The sequence below is a fragment of the Geospiza fortis genome, unplaced genomic scaffold (genome assembly GCF_000277835.1).
Source record: "Geospiza fortis unplaced genomic scaffold, GeoFor_1.0 scaffold403, whole genome shotgun sequence".
In the NCBI taxonomy this organism is placed as follows: Eukaryota; Metazoa; Chordata; class Aves; order Passeriformes; family Thraupidae; genus Geospiza; species Geospiza fortis.
The window spans coordinates 3,203,860-3,226,137 of record NW_005054336.1 but is presented as its reverse complement, the minus strand read 5'-3'; the positions used below and the strand labels follow the sequence as shown (position 1 = coordinate 3,226,137).

General features: G+C 37.2%; 1 protein-coding gene across 1 annotated transcript in view; it reads right to left on the bottom strand.

The window, feature by feature from the left end:
• Positions 1–22,278, bottom strand: part of FNBP1L (formin binding protein 1 like) — a 43,739-nt gene that overhangs the window by 10,500 nt on the left and 10,961 nt on the right. The window contains exons 2-9 of the mRNA XM_014307440.1: positions 17,832–17,947; positions 11,369–11,422; positions 9,770–9,917; positions 9,294–9,356; positions 7,931–8,035; positions 6,580–6,708; positions 4,363–4,509; positions 3,432–3,635 (exon numbers count right to left, since the gene is read on the bottom strand). Coding sequence (XP_014162915.1) covers positions 3,432–3,635; positions 4,363–4,509; positions 6,580–6,708; positions 7,931–8,035; positions 9,294–9,356; positions 9,770–9,917; positions 11,369–11,422; positions 17,832–17,947 — 966 coding nt within the window. The remainder of the gene's footprint in view (positions 1–3,431; positions 3,636–4,362; positions 4,510–6,579; positions 6,709–7,930; positions 8,036–9,293; positions 9,357–9,769; positions 9,918–11,368; positions 11,423–17,831; positions 17,948–22,278) is intronic.

The following is a 22,278-nucleotide window of genomic DNA, read 5'->3' as shown; positions in this document are numbered from 1 at the left end:
CTGCAATAGAGCATTGTTGTACCTTGATCTCCACATTATGACAACAACAGTCAATCATTCTTTTTGCACATGAGATAGCAAGTCCATATTGTCTTGAAATACCAAAAAATTATTAATTATATACAACCAAATTGATCCAATTACCTTTTTATTTGAATGGATAAACACCACTAAACAACATAAACTGGGCAGCCTGTGCTTTTCTGACATAACAGGAAAGTGCCAGTACACTTATCACTAGCACCATAAATGTTGCTAGGAAACCACTTCATATTTCCCTTCTACTGGCTTCCAGACAAGTTCTATTTGCAGAATAAGCCACTGTATTAGTAAATTAATTGATAAGTCTCTGTGGCATTTGGTAGTAATTTTTTCAATAATCCTACCCAAAAGAAACTAGGACAAACAAGAGCAACTAATTAATCAGAAAACACATTAATGCTGTAATGTTTTTTTAAAAAAACCAGTATTTTAAAATCTGCCATCACTATAAGCTATAGCATTTGATGTATAAAAGGAATTAAGTTCTCCCTTCTTACTCCAGTGTCTCGTAATCAACTTCTACTATTTTCAAAGTCAGCAAATAAGACATTGGATGTCTCAGATGATTTTTGTGGTAACTGTACATCCAATGATTAATTACTGAAAAATATGTTACATGATGGTAGGAAAACATTTGTGAATGTGAACAACAATGAAAAAAGGTATCAAACACATGCTGAGCACCCTCTTTATAACACCTTTTTTAGGCATGAGCATTTCAAATGTGATAAAGAATATTTCTATTTTAATTTCTTTTTAATCTGTTGGTAACTTCTGAATAGTATGAAACAAAGTATGCTAAAAGTGACCTTATGGCTGATGTGTTACTTTTAACTAAGTAAGCCTTATAATGAGGGTGAAGAGCATTAGAAAAGCCACATCACAAACACACTGCTCATAGCCCATCATGCATTTCAACTTGTTATCAAACTTACCCCTCTTTTGAGGCTTCTGAAAGAAGGAATTCTGGGCTTCCCTGTTTTTATGTCACTCATGCAATAATGCACTGGTTCAATGGAGAATATGGGATACTGGGACCCATTAGGAGTACTGGATGTGTATAAACTAGTAGGGGTTAGGGGTGGGGATTGTGGCTAATGTGGAAATAAAGAAAGCAATAAATAAGCCAAATGTTCAAAGTGATTTTAAAATGAAAATTCTGTCTTACAAAAATAAAATTTCCATCCAACACAGAAACAGGTTGTAACGTTCCAGACACATTTATACTATAACTGTATTGAGTTTAAAAGGTTTCTGTCATGAATTAATCTTCAAAGTTATGGGTTGCTGCAGAGAAGGAAGGAAGCTTTAGCCTCAACACTGGCACAAGATCCTACCAAGATCCCAAAACTCCCTGTCTCTTTTCTTAAAACAGCTCTGCTATTGCCAGTTTAGTTCTCCTGCATACTGAGGTACCCTACCAGGTTAGCCAAACCAGAAATATTTGGTACATCTATAGAGAATGACTAAAACAAAAAGTATTCTCAAACTCTGCAGTCAAGCTGGACTGACACAATGGCTGCATGGCATTCTTAATACCATCCCAAGAACCTCCTCCCCTTTTTTTAAATCGCTTCTCTCATTTTTTGTCTCTTATAGCTCTGCTATTCTTGCCCAGTTCAATTTTCCTCTATTTTCACTGCTGCACAACTCATTCCCTTTACAAAAGGCTTTTATGTCTTTGACAACATATTAAAAATGGGTAAAGGAATACCTGGAAGTCAAGACCAGACACAGTTTCAGCTAAATGAAGATCCAAAGACCTCCACGAATACCCTAGCTGTAGTAAACTAACTGATTTTATAATACATAATTTTAAAATATATTTTAAAACCTGTGAATAGTATCTGGAATTAAATATGTATCTTTCAGTAAATATTTTGCTTCCAGCTGCTGTTTTGTAGAGCACTCCTTCATCCTCCCCAAAACCAGGTGAAAATCAGGGACAAAATCTTTCATTTCATCCAAGTCCTTAGGGAAGAGATGCATGTGTGTAGTATGTACACACACATGTCACACCTGTGACTCCATAGAGAAAACAGTAAGGCTGACTCCCTGAATGCTGCACACAGTGAGTGAGCTGGGGAGAAGAAAGAGTAGGGCAAGTCTTGTCAGCTTATTTCAGCTGTCATCACACTAAGGGACTTCTTATAAACTACAGAAAATGCCAGGGTCCAGGCTGAAACCAGCATACATCTACATAATTCTCCAAACTCTCAGAAAGATGTCCTGTGGTCAAACTGGCAATTGTCATCTAATTTCAGAACAGGCTGAATCTCATCCACCTCTGCAGACAAATGCAATATATATGTCCATGTATTAATGCATGTGAACTGCTATGAATCATTAATTACATTGCATGAAAAGGAAACAATCAGTTTTAACACACAGCTGGAGTTACATAACATACTGAGGATGGAATAAAAATCAGCTGTATTCTTCCTTTCTGTAAATACCTACTCTCTCAGAATACTATCAACTGGAAAATAAATTCTACGATTAAGAAGCCCTAAGAAGAGTTTCCTGTAATAAATGACAGAAACTGGCTTGGAGCATTAAAATAACCTCACAAGAATTAGTGGGAATCATTAAAACAGCTCACTGATATGCTCCAATATTAAATAAAGATAAATAAATATGTACATGCTCCCTTCATTTATATAGTTAATGCATGTACTGACAACCTTCTGTTGATCCATGAAGGCATCTTGCACAGAAAGTGTTAATTTTAACTCATAAGAAAGCAAAGTAGTAATTTCAATGCTTTCATTTTTTTCTTGAGCATTGGAATATTTTTACCTAGTTCCTAGTAATATTTCTTCTAGTACATTTACCTTTATGGAGCTTCCACAGTATGTTTCACCAGCGACAGATTATAAATTTTAATGTTTTCAGAAAAACCTCAGGAGTTTTCAAAACTTGCAACAGGTGTAATAAAAATCTATACCTCTACATATAAATGTGATATTTAGAGGGGCATTGCTTTTTGTGCCATAACAGACAGATCTGAAGTCTGCCCCATTCCAAAGGATACTCTCCCCTCTCCTTATTTTTACACTCACAATTAATACCTTTGCTATGCAACTACAGAAAGTCTTTACAGAATCTTAGAAACATTACAGTAATGGGAGGCTATTTTTATCAAATAACTATTAAAAATGCTCCCAGACATAAATTACTAGAAGAAAAACTGAAAAACTTCCCCAGTGACAACTTGATTTTTACCATGGTAAGTACCCAAACCTACTCAACCCTTCTGATCTCCTTACACATACTTTAAATACATGGGCAGGCAAGGGGAAGATTTTTAAAACTACATTAATTGCTGCTTCCATGCACTCTCAACGTTCAAATTTTAATTTTACAAATAGTAATTTCTTAATTGTTACCTTTGGTTTCTTTCCAAATAGCCACAGCTTTCCTTTAGCCTTGCCAACTGTAGTTTTTGTATCAATTCTCATTCCCTCTTGCTTTGGCGTACTGATGGTTCCATCAGAGATAGTTCTGTAAATATTCTGACTGTAGTCTTCAAATGGAAAATCTCCAGGAGGCTCAAAACCAGATTTGAAGCAGTCTATCACTAGTTGAGAGTCCTAAACACAGGACATTAAGGAGTTTAAAAAGACAACCCATCAAGAACCAGAGAGAAAAAATGGAGACAGATTTTCCATTTAATTGCAGAGATGCACAGAAAGGAAGAGTGAGCTCAAAACACACACTTTTGGATAGAGCAAGTGAAGATAACATTCTTTTATCTCAGCATGGTTCATGAGTGTATAGCAAAGCATACTCTGCTATTCAGAATATTCCAGTAAACACTTCCTAAGGGTTACCACAAATTTAAAACAGGGCCAAACTACTTTCTACCTTTTAATCTTACAACATTGGCACAGAAACGAAGACAGAACTAAGAAACAAGATGTAATAAGATAAAATAGGACAGAACCTGCTGCAGACAAGCAGGACACAGAATGGATACCTTGTTAACTGAACACCCTTTATATGGTTTAATGTCTTGTGCAGGGGAAAATACTGACCATGGTATTGCAGCATATTTCAGAATAACCAAAATGTGTCCAAAATCACACCCAATGAGAATGTATCAGAGATATTCAGATTACACTAAATCAAAAGAAAAGGAGAGCAGACAACAAAAGCAGAAGTTGTCCCTTCTGCTGCAATGGAAGTCACAACACTTTTGAAGCAAATATTTGACAAAAGAAAGATAACGGTACACAGTAAGTCAGTCCCTTCCCCCTTCACAGCTTCTGCAGCAGTTCAATTGCTCACACATTTAAAAAGTTACTCAGTTCTACTTACTCTATGTTCATCAACTGATTTTGCTGCAAGGATCATCCCCTCCAAGCATTTTGAGATAATTGGAATAACCTTGCGCTCAGAGTCAGCAAAGCCTTTGTAACATTCACTAAGTTTGATAGTCCTTCTTTCATCCATTTCTTGAAGTTGCTGCAAGTGCAAAGAAAGATAAAATAAAGCTGTCATTTGCTGATTTTTTTCCTCCTCGATCCTGACGTATGCAGTTACTGTGGTCACCACAGTGTGGGACAGAATTTCTACACTTTCCCAGTATTTTTATTTGCTTAAAAAAACCAGAACTCAGAAGTCCTTTCAGACACAGTCTTAGGATACCCAGTACAACAGTTATGAAGACTTCATGCTCTTTCACTTCTAAAAACCATGTAATGGTTTTTATGTAATGAGACTTTCTTTTCCTTTTTCTTTTATAAAGCACATGTACAGTATTTACAGGCAACTGTTTGAAGTATTTGTTTTACGCAAAAATGAAAACCACAGTGAAGAAATTTTACTGATTTCTATATCTCCTCACTCTCTCCTTCTAGTTCCAAGCAATTCCTCTCTGGTGATAAATATATCCATGTTGCTTTTATTATTATACCTTCCAAGGAATACTTATTATTTAAAATATAGGAAAAATAAGAAAAATTAAAATTATTGGCACTTTAGACACTCTGATTTGAAATACAAACCATTTCCTTTAGCAGTGTGCAAGAAAATAAAGAGAAGAATACCATTACATAAGATTTGCAATCAAAGTTCACTGGAACAGAACAAAAAAGAATAAATTCAAGAGAAATACAACTAAGATTACAGCTCTGGACTTTTCACCTGAATGTGGAAAAGAGCCCAAACAAAACCCAAAATCAGTAAAACATATACCAATAGGTTGTCAAAATCTGGATAAGAAGTTGGATCTTTCCTTTATCTACACTGAGGCAGATGTCTCAAACAATATTCAATTTTGTCTTTCTAAAACAAAACAACCACCTAGACATGCTAAACCCTTCTCCAATGGTGACATTTCCCATAGAATGTCACCAAATACTTGTAATGAAGTAATAAAAGTGTAGTCCCAAGAGAAAGCAGGACTAGGCCTTTCTGCTCTTACTGTAGACTTAAAAAATATGAGTAATATCTTAAAATGATAATGGATCTTAACCCTGGAGAAATAAAGGCAGTAAAGCACAAGTCTGGTGCAAGCTACAAAGATGATCAACCTGTTTCTGCTGGGAGCTGACTGCAGTGCTTGGATCAGCATGTGAAGTCAGACCCACTGTGGTGCTGCTTAACAGTTAAAATATTAGAAAATTCTTTAATAAGCCAAGGTTATTTTCTCCTGTGAATCCCAGACCTTCTAGTAAGGATTTAAAAAAAAAATGAACTGACCTGTGCTGCTGGAAAATATCAAGCATATTGAAGTTGAATTCCTCCAAATAAACCCAGTGTTTCACCTTGCATTTCCTCACTCCCCATCTCAGTATCAGTTCCCACTCATATTTCCCAATTGGCTGAAGGTACATGCCAACACACTTCTGAACTCTCCTCACCTGATACCCCAACTACTTTAAACTGGTTTTCCAGTTTGTTTTTGAAAGAATGTTAAAAAAAATCTTATTAGTTACATGAAGCATCTCAAGAAATCCCCACTTTAGATGCAAAGTATTGATCTTTAACTTTTTTACTTGGTTTAGAGAGACCTGTGGATTGCTGGTAACACTGATGGAGCAAGGACTATCTGGGGGCTGGGAGGGTGCTGGAACTGCTGCTTCCAATGCAGCCTTTTTAACCCATGCATGAGATCCATGAAACCACAGCCACCGTCAGCTCTGGGCTGTCCTTCACCTCAGCACAAGCAGAGCATTCACACACACTCACGAGGATCCTGAGAACTACTGACCAACCCTTATTAGAATGACTGTTTTAAATGTCTTCTGCCACCCAGACATCTCAAGTGTTTATTTTGCCAGATCCTTTCAAAAAAATTTAAACGAAGAATCTACAAAGTATAAAATCTTAGAGAAAATGCAACCAAGCATTTTAGTTAGAAATCTAAGCATTAGTATGGTAAGCAGGCTCATGTAAAAACACAAGTTGTCTCAAGATTATGGTAATTTCTTGATAAAATGATCCACTAACATCCAAAAAACCAGAGTTCTTAATTTTAAAGTCTACTTCATTAGAAAAGGATTAGACATACTTTATCGTTAATTCTTTTACCTTGTAAATCTGAGGAATGACAATGTAGTAGTGTTTGTGCTGTTCTCCATTGAAATTCTGTAGTTGTGCAGCATACTCATTTTTGTTTTCATCAGCCATGTGTGTGCGCAGGTTTAACTGCTGCTTAGCCTAGCAGGGAAGCGTTACCAGGTTAAACATGTCTTGTACTTTTCAGTGACACATAGCACTATTTTATTTTATCAACTGTGCAGGACCAGTAGTCACAAGTCAGCAAAACCAACATCCTTATAACTGAAATATAAAGAATGCGAGACATGACATATACTGACACTCCCAAACCTCATTTGTTATACACAGAGAAAGCAATGACCACTGTAGCTCCCTTAGCCAGACTGCTAAATGTGTATCCTAAAACCCACAGAAGTGACTGATCCCACAAACCATGAGGTACCAAACAGCAGACAGCTGCCAGTTAAAGGAAGACACTCAGCACAGCCATCCAGAGGGGCTCCCATGAACTTTAACAAGGCCAAGTGCCAGGTCCTGCACATGAGTTGGAGTGATCCCAAGCACTAACACAGGCTGGGACAGAATGGGGTGAGAGTAGCCCTGAGGAGAAGGACCTGGGGGCCCTTCCAATGTGCACTCACAGCCCACAAAGCCAACCCTATCTTGGGCTCCACCAAAAGCAGCGTGGCCAGCAGGTCAAGGGAGCTGCCTCTGCCCCTCTGCTCAGCCCTCCTGAGACCCCTCCTGGAGTGAGGAAACAGACCTGCTGGAAAAAACCCAAAGGAGGACAAAGATCATCAGAGGACTGGAGCATCTCTCCTATAAAGACAGGCTGAGATTTGGAGATTTTCAGCCTGGAGAAGCAAAGGCTTTGGAGACACGTCAGAGCCCCTTCCAGCACCTAAAGAGTGTCTACAAGAGAGCTGGAGAGGGATTTTTCACAAGGGCAGGTAGTGATTGGGCAAGGGGGAATGATTTTTAACTCAGAGGGCAGGTTTAGATTTAACATTAGGAAAAAAATTCTTCCCTATGAAGTTGGTGAGGCACTGGAACAGGTTGCCCAGAGCAGCTGCGGATGCCACATCCCTGGCAGTGTTCAAGGCCAGGTTGGACAGGGCTTTGAGCAACTTGGTCTAGTGGAAGCTGTCCCTGTCCATGGCAAGGGAGTCCTCAAGGTCCATTCCAACCCAAACCATTCTGATTCTGAAGCACATTCCTTTCCTGTGCTGTCTTACATGTCACTGGAACTTCGATTTTGCACATAACAAGCAAGCATGTTTTACACACAATGTTACACAGTCAATGAATATTGTTTCAGTACTGATGAGTAATACGTAAATGAAATACAACTGATAATAAAGGAAAGCCACCACACCCTTACCTTCTCAACATCAGCCTTTGTCGCATTAGTGTCATTGTCCAGTCGTTCATAGCTTTGCTGTGCCTTCTCTGCCTCTCTGCATTCTCTCTCAAATTTCTTTTTGCTCTACAAAAGGCACAAACTTACTGCTTCAACAGCCACTATTCCAACATTAATTCTGAATTCTAAATATCAAAGCTTCCATTTAAATATCTTAAATTCACTAAGTCCCTTTAAAGGAGCACATTGTTAGCAGAGCAACTAGGTCAACGGAATGATTTTGAAGGCAGTGTGAAGGACGTATCTACACTACAATCATCATCAGTATTCACGTCAAGTGGCACAGCTGCAGGTAGCACAGACAACAGTATTCAATATACTTGATGTTCTCTATATGCAGCTGTTGTCAAGACAACTGCTGTAGGAAAAATTGTTGCAGAATTTCACATCTCTAGAGAGAAACTGCAAGTGAGACACTGAGCTCTTGCCTCACAGCAAAATCAGGCAACTGAGGTGAGTGTGTCCCTTAAAGGCATCTAAATGTATTTAAAAGACTGACTTTGCACTCAGGTAAATATAAGGCACTGTATTGTTTGAGCTGAACTGTGGGGAACTATCTTGGTGAAGAGATAACATCTAAACCTACCACATATGCTTCTATTCTGATCCTCTGATGATGAATTGAATTCTTTGACATGATAGGGAAGCAAGACCCTGCTCATCTGGGACCACAACAAAAAAACAGAAATTCACTTCTCCAGTACTGCTTCACAATAATCTGAATCAAAGGTATAATACTTTTTAAAAACAGACAACCAGAATATCAGAATGCATCTTGAACAGACTTGGTTGAATTTTATATTTTTTTATCTTTAAAAGCATTTGTTTCAAGAAAAAGAAGCTTATTGTCTGTCCTAGAGACATTCACTTGCTGCACTTATCTGTTAAACAGTAATTCTATCTCCCAAAAATACAATAGTCTATAGTGGTATTCTTGAATATACCTTGGAACAAGCCCTCAAGCTCAAGTCAAATTCAGTGACTTAAGATTTCATCTTCATATAAATAAACTATCATTTTTAGTAGCCCAAGGAGAAGCAACAAAAGTCTGTACCCATGCTAAAACCAGATTCCTTTATGCTGGTTATGCTGGATAAAAGCCAAGGCTTCTCTCAAACACAAACAAACACAGAAGCTGTTTACAGGAGATTTTTTTAATCTGGGAACTATAAATACATTGAATTGTATTATGCTACTAAATTATTTGTATATTTAGTAATATACCTCAGTATTAAATCTAAGCAAGAGAGATGAAAACAATTCCACTTACAGCCAGAATATCTTATTTAAGTTCAACAGGAATAAAATCCAAACACAAACTCACATTATCCATCTGTTTCCAGCACATGTCCAGATACTGCTGAGCCTTTCGCCCTTCCTGAAGATGCTAAAAACACCACAAATAAATTAAATTTGCCTGTATTTTTAGTATTATTACCAATAATTAGTCCCTGCTCTAGTTGACAGCCTATGATGTGCAGTATCTTCCACAAGCTACCCATACTCTTTGGCAGATATTACTTAACATGCAAGAATTGTATCACAGATACTGTGGTACACTCTCAAAAACAAAAAAAGAGCTCTAGCAAACACTGTCTTCCCAAGAAAATAATTTTTAGGTTTAATAACTGTATTATAGTATATAACATTATATATTATAGAAAAACCTTAAATGTGTTTTATAAGTGTATCCAAAACCTATGTACTGCTGTGTTCATCAAAATGGGTAAACAAATACATCAGTTCATTAAGACATGCATCTTGATATGCTATTTTCAACTTTAAAACCACAGAAATTACCATTTTTCTCTCAGTTTTCAGATCATGAGAATATCTCATCAATTCTCCATACACTCTGTGTCCCATTTCTTCTGCAACTACTTCTCGCTGTCCTGCATAGTCATTCAGCTCATTGAGGATGTTAAAAAAGGCAATACACGAAGTAAACCTGACAGAAAGCACACACACACAAAAAGTTAGGTAGCTTTTAAAAATGTACTTATTTTAGTATAGTCTGTACTCCTGATTAAATAAAAAAACACAGACATTTTAAAATAAGCCTTATCTTAATGCTAATTGAGTTAGAGTAAAACACAAGCTGGGAAAGCCTATGTTAAGCCTAGCATGTACTATATGTTGCAACGTCTCTTCAAACACGTTTTACAAGAACAGGGGGTTTGTGGATGGAAAAGAAAGAAGAAGAATACTACCTGGCAAGCCCTGTAGTATAGTGGTATCTCCTAAGCTGGCCCGGGAGGGGCCTGAGCCTGGGAAGGGATACCCCCGTCCCTAGGCTGGGAGCTGAGCCTGCTGCAGATGATGTGCTTGGTGCTCTCCAGGGTGGAACATGCCAATCATGCCACTGCTATGCATGCCGATGGATTTACTGAACAAGTTTGCTATCAGCTCTGGAGACAGCTGCCTGTTTGCCTGCCCACCTCTTGGCTGGAAGTAAGGTGCCACTATGGCTGGCACTGAAAAGGGGGGAAGAGGAGGGGCAAAGGGTAGAAAGTGTGTGTGGAAGGGAAGAAAGGGAAAAAAAACAGGCACCACATTAAAATATACATCTTTCTCTCTTTTAATTGTGGAATACTGCCATCTCCATAGGCTTGGCTTTTGGGAATTTCAAATGCCACTCTAGCACTGGAAAGCCTATTCCCTCAGGTCCAGGATCTTTACATAGTTAAAAGAGCTAGAGGATTCCTACTGTGAATTCTCAGGCACTCTGCACAGTACGTGCTCTGGCTGCAACCTGAAACTTGTCCACTTGTTTTATTTCCTAAGACTTAGCTCTAAAGAAAAAAAGTACTGTGCTTTTTCAAATAATTTTTTTAAATGGCTATGGAACGTACAGCAAAACAAGCCCATTTTTGATAAATAAATCAGCACAAATTGTTCCTCCACCAGTAGACATCCATTTGTTTTGTCTCCAGAGTCAAAGCAAGTCAGCATTTTAAGAGCTCCTGTTGCCCATACCATGACAATTTGTGTACACTCATGTCTCACTATAGAGATGCATAGCTACATTTGTATTGCCATAAAAATGCACTGAAAATCTCTTTTACTAAGCAAAAAACTAAAGCCTAAGGACACACACTTGCTTTTCTTTAAAAAACAATACTAGTTTGTACATAGTAAGCTAAACTTCTGCTTTCAAAATTTAAGCTAACTTAGGATTATTTTGGAAGGGAGCAAGTACAACCTGCCATGTCTACTACACTAAAATACCAATGGAAGGAAACATGCTTGAGAATTGTAGCAGAACTGTAAGAAGCCAAGCACAATTCTTTTGTTGTAATCACCAATTAAATATTTTATCTTAAAAAAAATCCATAAAAGGACAGCATATGCAGTTAGTTTTCCCTTTTTACACACAGAACTTGAAATGGACATTTTTACCTGGGTTCCTCATCTTTTGGTGAGCGCTTAGGACAGTACTTCTTAACCAGATTTCTATTAAAGAAGAACAAAAAAGATCCTATTTTAGAATCTCTTTTGAGAAGACACATAGAAAACTCCATGAACAAATTATTTCTGTTTAATGTTCTATAAACAAATCTATTCCCTCTGTCAACTTATAAGGGTCCTTTAGATAACGCAAGGCTGAAATCTACAGTATTATCAAAGTTTTACACCACTCTGACCTAGAGCAATTTGCAAATATTTTAAAACTTCTACTGCAGTGAGCAGACACGAAATGCAGAGTTTGTTATTTAACATCCTATTCCCACATGCAGAAGGCAGCGGCACATGAGGACAAGGCCAATGTATGATCACTGTGCCACACAGACAGTGCACACTGTGCTGTGCCACCAGCACACAGCTCCATTCCTGAAGGAAGCTCTGAGCAGAGATTCAGGTCAAAGATTTTAACCACACTATTTCCAAATCTTTAATAAGGACATGCCCAGAACAGGAGAGGTAACATGACTTTTCTGAAAAGAGATTTTACACTTTGTCCTACCACCAGCATTGCAAATACCCAGATTTTAGAAACCAAGCAAATCTCTAGAATCCACAGAACCAGCACTTCGCACTGTATCACAGTTCAATTTTTGAAAACATTGATATGAAATGACCTGCTTATCATAGAATGCAGGAAAAAAAAGGAATGGAGGAGTTAAGAAAAGATTCTAGGAGAAAAAAAATCTGGCATGCATGTTGTGTATTTCACCTCACTGTCTCTCTGTAACTTCAGTTGTTACAATTATGAACTACTTTACCATTAAAACAAAGGGGCTAATTCTACTTTCATCTAAAATAACCTTGTACAATTTCTCAAATCCTTTTATCTGGAAGTCATCTTTATGGCACAAAAGCCCACATAGTGAGATAATGTCCAGTCACAAAGCATACACCAGAATATGAGCAGGGAGCTGGAGAGGAAATAGTAAACTTGGATCTTTTGCCTGTTTCTATACCTCTGAGATTACAACCAAAAATAGCCAACTCTGATAAGAAAGTCAGGTCCTTTTTATACCAACACATACTAAGAAAGAGAATAAGCACTGACTTTTTAAAAATTATCTACACATTTTATACTAACCTGCTTATTGAAGTTCAAGTAAGAATCTCTTCTCTCTATCCCCAGAACCCACTGCCTATTGTAACATTCTACTTGGTAGGGATTAAATGCAGACATTTTTAGGAAAATGCATGAACAAAATAGGAAAAAAAAAATTCACTAAGTAAAGTTCCTGTGTTTCATTTTGTCTTACATTTCTGCTTTGTTCCTCAGTGCTTATTAATCAATAGGAAATTCCTAAAATTCATGTTATTTTTATTCAGAAGGTGAAATGCATAACACACATACAATGCTGTAGCTAAGCAACCATGCAGGAGCCTTTTCAAGGGAAGATTTTCAGAGTTGTTAAAAAGAAGAAATGACTTACTAAAGCCATACAGTCTAAAAACGGCAGGAGGGAAGCGTCATAAATACAGATTATTTACTACTGCGCTGATTTTTGTTCTGGTTTCATTTTTTAATGCAATTGTTTACTATTTCTAGAAAGACAAATATTATATAATCATTTTTCCTAATAACTGCCAGGTTCATTAGTCAATCCCATGTACCTTTGGATCAAAGGAACACATTGGTTTGAGACACTGTGAGCAGGATTTAACAGCACAGGGGACAGTAATCAGTGGCAGTAAATATAAAATGACAAGCAAATGCAGGTTTTAAAGGTCAAAGAAAAAGACTGTGTTCATGTGAATAATTATGCATAGATAGTTTTTCCAATAAGTGAATACCAACCCCTAATCAAAAGACAGATATTAAATTTGAATTGTTGAAAAGCACAGGTTGACAAGCAGCCAGTATGAGCAGGGATTTGAAGAGTGAAGCATTCTTTCAAAGAGGAGCCAGCTGACACTTATAGGGGAGCATAACATCCTCTGACATTTCAGTCTAAATCCATGCCTAATTCTCAGAATTCAGATATGGACCTGGACTAGTTTATAAGAAAATTGCACAACTAATTGCTGATCATCAGAACAGAAACAAATCTGTAAGATTAATGCCTTTGCTTCCTACAAAAAGTACAGCTGATGACACTTTAATCCTCTTTGGTAGTAAAGTTTTGATGGCTTCTATCACAGTCTGTCTTACAGCCAGCCATTTGGAAGCAGATTTTATACAGGAATAACCACATCCAATTGTGCTGCTCTTGTAATTTTATTAACCTCACTTCTTGGTATAAATTGGTCTCAGGTCAACACCAGTGAGACAGGAACCTGATTTTTAAGAGAAGTACCAACTCAGTCACCTAGGCAGAAGTTTCAAAAAGCACTTCAGCTGAAAAAAATTACTTACAGTCAGGTACATAGAACATCTACACAAAATTTTACAGATGTGTTAAAAATTGTGTTTATCAACTCAAAACTAAGTTTTCTTCAGTCAATTAATACAGCACATAAAGAACAGAAGCAGCAGCATCAACATGGTACAATTTCTATGAAGGCAGCAGCTCAGGTACCGCGGTATCTGCTTATACTAAATCACTACAGCCTCTATATCATATTAACAATAACAGTTAACTGTGTTTAGTAACATCTCATCAGAAACACTGGAGCAATCAATCTTAAAAAAGTGTAACCTGGACTTTGAGTTTACAAAGCTGAATATCCTTGGAACCATTAAGAAATCACATGTTTAAATTCATAGCAACAGGACTATAAAAAAAACCTGCCACAACCATATTTGAATAGTAACGAACAGCGAAAAATCCCAGCTCCAATCAAAGGAAGAGTTTTGAGAAATGATCACATGTGGTGATAATCTGTGTACCCAGCTTTACGTTTGAGCTTACACCCATTTTCAAAAATCTTTGAAAATCTTTATAAGGAAAAGATTACGCATATAAAAATGTGGAAACTGTCTCAGTTTGACATGACATATGCACATATTCATACTGTATTTACACAAATAGCACTTAAACACAACAGTATGCAGAAGGAACATGAAAAATAGATTTGATCAGAGTAACCAGGTATCTCCAGAGATCACAATGCACAATTTTAATGGGCAACAAACAGCTTAGGAGCAATCATAGCTATTTGTTTTAAACCAACAATAGAGAAGCTGACCATATTCAGGAATTTTATTCCATGGCAGTTTCATCTCCAGCTGCAGGTATAACTTGTAGTACTGCCTAACATCACAGAAAGTGGAACTCCTCTGTCTGCTCGAGTGTCATAATGCTTTAGACAGGATGAAAAGGGAGTGAACCTCCAGAATTATTTTGTGTGTAATGATATGGAACAAAACAGACCTTCACATTGCCCCTTTTAAGAAACAGTGCTGGTCAAAAACAGCATCTGAGAATTCAATTTAAATATTCAGTCTAGAGCCCAGCAGTTTGGCACATACTAAATCTCATTTTTTCCAATTACAAAATAAAAACTAATTAAACAGTCATATCATTAAAATGCAATGTGTTAATGTACCCTGCAATATCTTTGTCCTGATTCACATCCCTGTAACTCAGTAACAGCCTCTAAAAACCTTTGCAACCTTGTGGTAACACAATACATTAGTTGAGACCTACACCACATAAAAGTTGAGATCTTCCTTTAAGTTAGCTCAAACAAAATCAAATTACACACCCTTTTTTGTTTCAGAACACATTATGTTGCAGGCAAAAACAAGACAAGCTGTCTAGAGTGTTTTTTTCCTCCCACAGACAATTGAGGATTCCCCAATTTTTCTTGTAATTTTTTCGTATCAAAGAAGAATAGTAAGGAATTAAACCTAAAACCAGCATTTGGAAAAGTTATCACTTCTGGAATTACTTGGCAACCATGAGATGCAACACCTGCATACAGTAAGAATAAATGAGGAGCTCAAACAGCCCCTCATATGCTGTACATGCATCACCTGCCCTTTTCTAGAAGACCTGGAAGGGCTGTTGCACCTGGGAAAGGCTCATCACTAAGTTGTGACAGTATAAAGAAAAATAAAGGTTTCAAAATGCAAGGGTATACACAAAGTGAATGTGAATTTCTGCCAGGAGACCGACTCTAATAAGTGAAAACAGTTATGAAAAGTTCACTCAAGCTTTCATCCTTGGGTTGAAGTCTATGAGAATAAGATCCATCAATGATCTCAACAGGATGTTCATGGTCCACACTGAAACCAAGACAGTAAAAAAATACCACCATACATCACTAGCTGTATCTCCTGACTAAACTTGGCTTTCCTTGGTCTTCCATCCCAGTACTAAGAGAGCCACAGAACTACCAAGAAATGACCACTTCCTGTACTGTTTATACTCTACTAACCAAGGGCAGTATTAATCTTAGTTATAAAGTTCAATATCAAAAGAGTCTCAAACACTCTTTTTCAGATTGTTTTCCATTACAAAAGGAAGAAACAGTGACATACTGGAAATTTCCATTAGGGATATTAATACCTATCTCACAGGCCATATGCTGCCAATATTAAAATTACCAGAACCACAGTCCATCCCACAAGATCTTCTCAGAACTTCCCAGGACCAAGATGCAGGCTGGCTAACTCTGCTGAAGGTGACAATTTTGCTTGATCTCAATCCCCCCTGGGCCTCACAACTATGTTACATAATTAAAAACAGTGAGTGTCCTCAGGACCAATGATGGCTGAAATCAAGTTGTTATCATGAGACAGTTCATTACTAAAGAGTCAAGTCTGCCCCAAAGAATATATATGCAAGAATATCAAAGAGTAACGCATGAACTGGTCTACTGGCAGAAAATCAGTCACCCTGTGATGTGTGTGCTGTCTAGCCCCTGGTGGGAAGCAGGCAGGAAGTGCACATGCACTGTATAATGTGTGTGCAACAAGACCTGTGCTTCCCAGAGCTGTCATACTTACTGCACAGGGACAGTCACTCCAGTCATCTGACAGAACGGGTACTCGACAAAACTCTTTCATTTTTGAAAGACACTTCGAGAAAAATCAATCGTTTTACCCAGAGTAAAATGCTGAACAGAGAAAATTTCCTATTTTTAGTCAAATCCTGAAGCAATAATGTGGTGTCTCATCTTGCTAGCTGTGGAACGAACCTTTAAATACAATTAAGCAAAATGGTATTCGTTAATACTATTTAAGGAAAAGATCTTGATAGACATCTGTGGAAATAAAATATATGTCTATTTTTTAATAGACAACTGAAAATAAATTAAAACAGGGCTGCCAATTGTGCTGTGCATGCTTCCAACTTTACCTCCTCAAGTTCTTCTATACCAGCTTTGGAAAAGTGGTACTTATTTTCTTCCTTCCAAGAAAAAAATTCCTTCAGTAAAACAATGGATTATTATGATAGGTGAATATATACAACTGGATGAAAATAAACTGATCAAGAAATCAAAGAGGAAATGAGCAGCTCAGATACAGAACATCCATGTCCTCCACTGGGAACCTCATTACTGTATTAACGAGGAAGGATTTCTCAGCTCTCTATCTAGTGACAATCTGATTTGCAAATGATGGAAGAAACCACAGGAGAGAAGTTGCTATCAGTTTCAGTCTGACAAGGGTAGGCTTGCAGCTTCAGTCGAATCCCCAAAGGAATTCAGGACAATAAAGATGAGGTGAAGGCAAAGATGGCAGTGAAGGCCAAGTTCACAAGATTACTTGTCTTACTTTCAATTTTATTCTTCAAGCACTGTGTGCACTGTTGGTAAAAATTAACCTACTTTATGCTGAAGAAATAACTTTATTCTGAAGCAGCCATTTCATGGCTGCTACTCTCCTTGTATGATCCCTGAAGGGAAATTCCTATTGGACCTAAAAGATGTTTCACTTGGCAGCTACAGAACAGAGCTAAGACAAAGGGTGGCTGGGTTACAGTCTCACCCAAAGGGACAAGACCTGCTATGGAAAGGGTGTGCTTTAAGGACAGGAAGGTCTTGTTGTTTTCTCAAGTTCAACTCAATTATTTCCATCAGATTTCTTAACACAATGTAGTGTAGCTCTTGCCAATTCAACATGAGAAATTAATTAGTAGCAGAGGCACACACACACTCTCAAGTGTAGATACAGAAAATGCACTTTACAGCAAACATGCTGATAGTCAGTGCAAAAAATCACTATGGTTTTCCTTGTTTTGAATCTTTAATTTTAAGCCTTAAACATTTTTAGTTCAAAGATCTGAAGGGTGAGTGGGAGAGAAGGGTGGGAGAGAAGGCAAAAACAAGCAAGCAAGGGCACACCCAAAGATAATTTTGTTTTGGACTGGTCTGTTGTGAAAAAAACTAGTGATCTAATTCACTCTGTAAATGAAAAACAGTCATTAATCATGACATTTCATATTTGCCCACCAAGTGATACAGTGATTTTAAGTAACTTTTAAGATCCACTAGCAGAGAAAAAAAGCCTTACCTCAGTTGTTTTGCATAGTTTTGCTCAATTTCTATCCTTTCTTTTACAAATTTTGCATATTTCTCCAAGAAGTCAATGCCCCACTGTGTATGCTTGTCCAAGTTATCAAACTGATCCTTTAAAAAAAAAAGGAAACAAAATTACCCAGAATTAGTTAAGAATCACAGCAGCACCAGATTTACACATCATTTATTTGTAAGCTGTGCTCTGAGGGAATGCTTGCTACTGGCAAATACTGCCTAGCAAATACTTTTAGTCTAACACAAACTTGCATTTTATGTTACAATAATCCACCACAGTGAAAAAATCAAGGATTTTCAGCTTACAACAGCATCTCAAATTAGCAGTTATTTAGTAATCCCAAAAGGCAAGTAACTGAAACATCAAAGTTTGCATCTTGTAGAGGCTGAATCCAAACACACTTCACAGTAAACTTAAAAAAAAAAAAAAAAAAAAAGCTAAGGAAGTAATTAAGTTCAAAGTTTAATTAACTTGCAAAAAAAAAGCTCTGAAGGCTGTTTATCAGAGGCTATCTCTTGCACACTCAGTGGCTTGCCTGAATGAATGATGTAGACTTCTAGCACTACCACCTTAAGTTCAATTTCAACATGCAGTAGGATGATCTACAGCTAAATCAAAAAATGCCTAAAATGCTGTAAGACTCAGGGAACACATATTCACTTAAAGAGATACCAGGTGAACACAGCTATATAACCAACAAAAATAAATGTAACATAACAAGATTAAGGTTGCTCTCCAATGCTGCCCTGCAGGCACCAGGATCCTACACCACAGACTCTGAACCACAGCCATTCGTGCCTTAACACTTCAGTCCAATGGCACGCAAGTACTGCCACCAAAAGCATCCATCCTGTTCTACCACCAGCCTCTGCACCACTCTCTCCACCAAAATCACAACCACTTTCCCTGATGTTTCACCACAGAGCCACAGAAACAGAAAAGAGATGGGAGAGGGACTGAAGACAAGACCTCGATGTATTTGGGAAACCATGGCCTGTATCTCACATTATTCTGATATGTGCACTTTGCACCAACTGGACATTTCCACTCGAAATAGCTTATGTCAAATAAAGTGACATTTCTGCTACTGCTTTTAGAGAAGCTGCACATGCATGGTTTGAGTGTGGGAATAGGCAGACAGAGACCAGGCTGTGGCATCAAACCACATTTGCAAATATGCGTAAAAATACAACAATCTCAAGAAGCCTTTCTTTTTTACACTTCACTCATTTGTGTAATTACTCTTACAAAATTAACCTAGCATCCAAAAGTAGTTTGTAAAAGATGCTTCTGGCATGAAGTCAATACCTAATACCATTAAAAAGAACTGACTTCCTTCAGCACACAGCAGAACAAAGCCTTTGCTGTCCTACTTAAGCTCTTTAGACCACAAAGCTCTCATTTGCTGCTAAGGTTTCATTAGCATTAGGGAACGCCACATTACTTATGTTTCCAAACATGCAACCAGAGACAGTGGCTTTCCAAATATTCCGTTGAAACAAAAAAGGACTCCGCTGCTCAAACTTCCTACAAGGTCTGCTGTTAATATGAAAATTACATTTTACAAGTAATCATGCTTTACTACAAGGATTTCATCACTGATCATATAACAAAAACTCTTTTTTCCTCTCAATTCCTCTTCTTCATGTGATTCTAGAAACAGTATGTTCTGTGCAAAGACAGCTTTGTTGGATTATCCCGCAAGCTTCACAATTTTTCAAATTCTCTATAAACAATAAACCTGTCAATGAAAGTCTGTGGCCATAAGAACCACCTTACACTGCTCTGTAAAGCCACTGAGATAAATGAGCAAAAGATAAAGGCAACATCAGAGAATAAGCAAAAAGGCCTGGCCTTTTCAGAAAGGCTTCCAGAGGAGAGTCACAAATTCACTTATTTACTTTCAATCTCTCTCCAGAAGCTCACACTTGAGCTCTGGGCCTCGATAAAACAAAAAGCTTCCTTTTTGAACAAACAGCAAATCTTCCAGACTGCTACAAAGGAAATCAAACTAATGCACTGAGATACAAGTGATGTCTACAATGGAAAAAATAAAGGTCAAAAATCAGGCAATGCAGGGCAGACAAGACAACAGACCAAACAGTTTCAATAAAATATAGGTCTGTAATTTCAAAATAAATACATCAGTGTAGCAATTTGGCTACCTCCTTTATAAAAAATATGAAAACTGCATTAACTAGAGATCACCAAAATGTTATAAAAAAAAATTCACATCCTACAACATCTGGCTATCTACATCTTGATAATGAAGTATGTTCTCAACAATAATTCCGAGCACATATATTGCTGTTTGTCTAGTAACTACCCACACTCCTTGCCAGCTGAGCAGAAAATTTTTGTAAAAAAATTTATTACAACTGCATCTGACTATTATTAAAGTGATTAAGGTCAGCTAATGGATGGTGGCCTTATGTAGAAACTGCCCACTCAAAAGTGGAATGTAGTCCAAAGCCTCTCCATTACAAACAAACAAATCTGACACTTGACAAGAAGTTTGCAGGAGGTCAAAACAGACTATTCCAAAACAAATGTCACCTACCTAAATTCTACTTCCAGATTATTTACTGGAACCACACATCAATGTTATAAACACTCCAGGTTTGCAGCTCTAAACTTATCATGTGTTTGCAGATACCAGGAAGCTTTACAAAAACAGCAGCTGAAGCATCAAAGCCAAGAGTGAACCTGACTCAACCTGCACCCAAGACAAAACAGACTCTCCTGGGTTAAAGTCGAGATTTGCTCTCCTCCTCTTACTGACACTTGTTTTTTCTCCAAACAAACCTTAAGAACTCATAAAAAGAAAAACATGGGAGATCTCCAGAGGGATGAGCACACTACAGCATAAATACTGGACGTTTAGTCTTCCCAAAGCTACCAGTCCAGACACTGACTAGTGTGGGAGTTTCAAATAAAAGGCATTCAACAAGATTGAGATTTTTACAGGGTTAATGTTCCCAGCTTTCATGAACTTCAGAAAGCAATTCTACTTGCATTTAAAGCTAGGATTGTGGTATCATTCTGTAAAAAAATCCTTCTGTTTCACTAATTTATTCCTTTACAGTATGTAAACTAGCTAACTGCATTAACATTGAATTGCTTTCAAATTAGTCTCCCATTTCACTGACCTCCACACAATACAGCTGAAAGTTTTAAGAATCACATTAAACATTGAAGTACATTGACTTACAATTTCAGAAACCTATCTCAATTAATTACATCTGCAATATCTACTTAATAAAACATTTTATTTGAAATGAGGATACTTTGCATTAATTATTCTACCATCATTTTATTCTCTATTGACTCAACTGTTCATCATTACTTCCATATTTTTATCTGACCACAATTTTACTGCAGTTACTCAAGTGATCTTATTTGCACTTCTGAAACACTGGCTCAAGATGAGATTTTTTTGCCAATTCTTTGTTCTCCAGGCTGCACAGCCAGTCTAAACTTCCAAGTCAACGAGTGGGAGATTAAAAACTCAATCCTTTCTTTTGCTCTCTAAATTCTTAACCCTTATGCAGGTTGGTATAACAAAATATGTACTATGACAGTGTTCAGAGCATGGAAAAGTAGCAAGCAGGTCTTGGTTCAGAGAAAAAAAAAATCAAAACACTTGGCATCAAAAAAGCCCCAGTGCATTTGTGGACATAAATACTGTATTTTATTATCACCTTACGAAAAGCCATGACTTAACCGCAAAACCAGAAATCCACAGAAAGCCAAGTGAGAAAATGTGGGTGATTAGGTAACTTAATACACATCTTAGCAGTTCTTGTTTACTCAATTTATGCCCATGAGGCTTTATCAAATGAACCTGAATTATGGACAAATTTAAATAATAGGTTAAATCTGCATAATGGGTTTTTTTGCCTGCATGAGCAGCACTGCAGAAGAAAAACAGGCTGCCTCTTAACACTCAACTCTATTCAAGAAGTTAAATATTTTAAGTTACAAAGCATTATTAAGTGACTATTTAACATATTGAGATTTTATAAAACTCTTATGAAATGGCTGAATTATGAAACATTATGCAGCTTCGGTTTTATTTTTTCTTATTTCTAGATAATGATCAAGGTCCTCAAATTATTCCCTGTTTGACTTGGAGGTATCTCCAAGTAAATTTCTTTACTTCAAAAAATGAAACAAAACAAAATAAATCTCTTGCAGTGTTTGTACAAAGAACTACCTGATGCGCTACATTAAAAGTTATGGGAACCATAATCATCAAGAAGTATATTAATGAGAACTGACCAGTATAATATACTATACCTTTCCCTATTTGTCTTCAGGACCAGTTAATTAGAAAACTGTATTTTAATTAGAGCATGTCACACTAATCTACTTCTGACAATACATTTCAGTTTGTCTTCGTGGATATGTCTTCACTGTCTGTTTT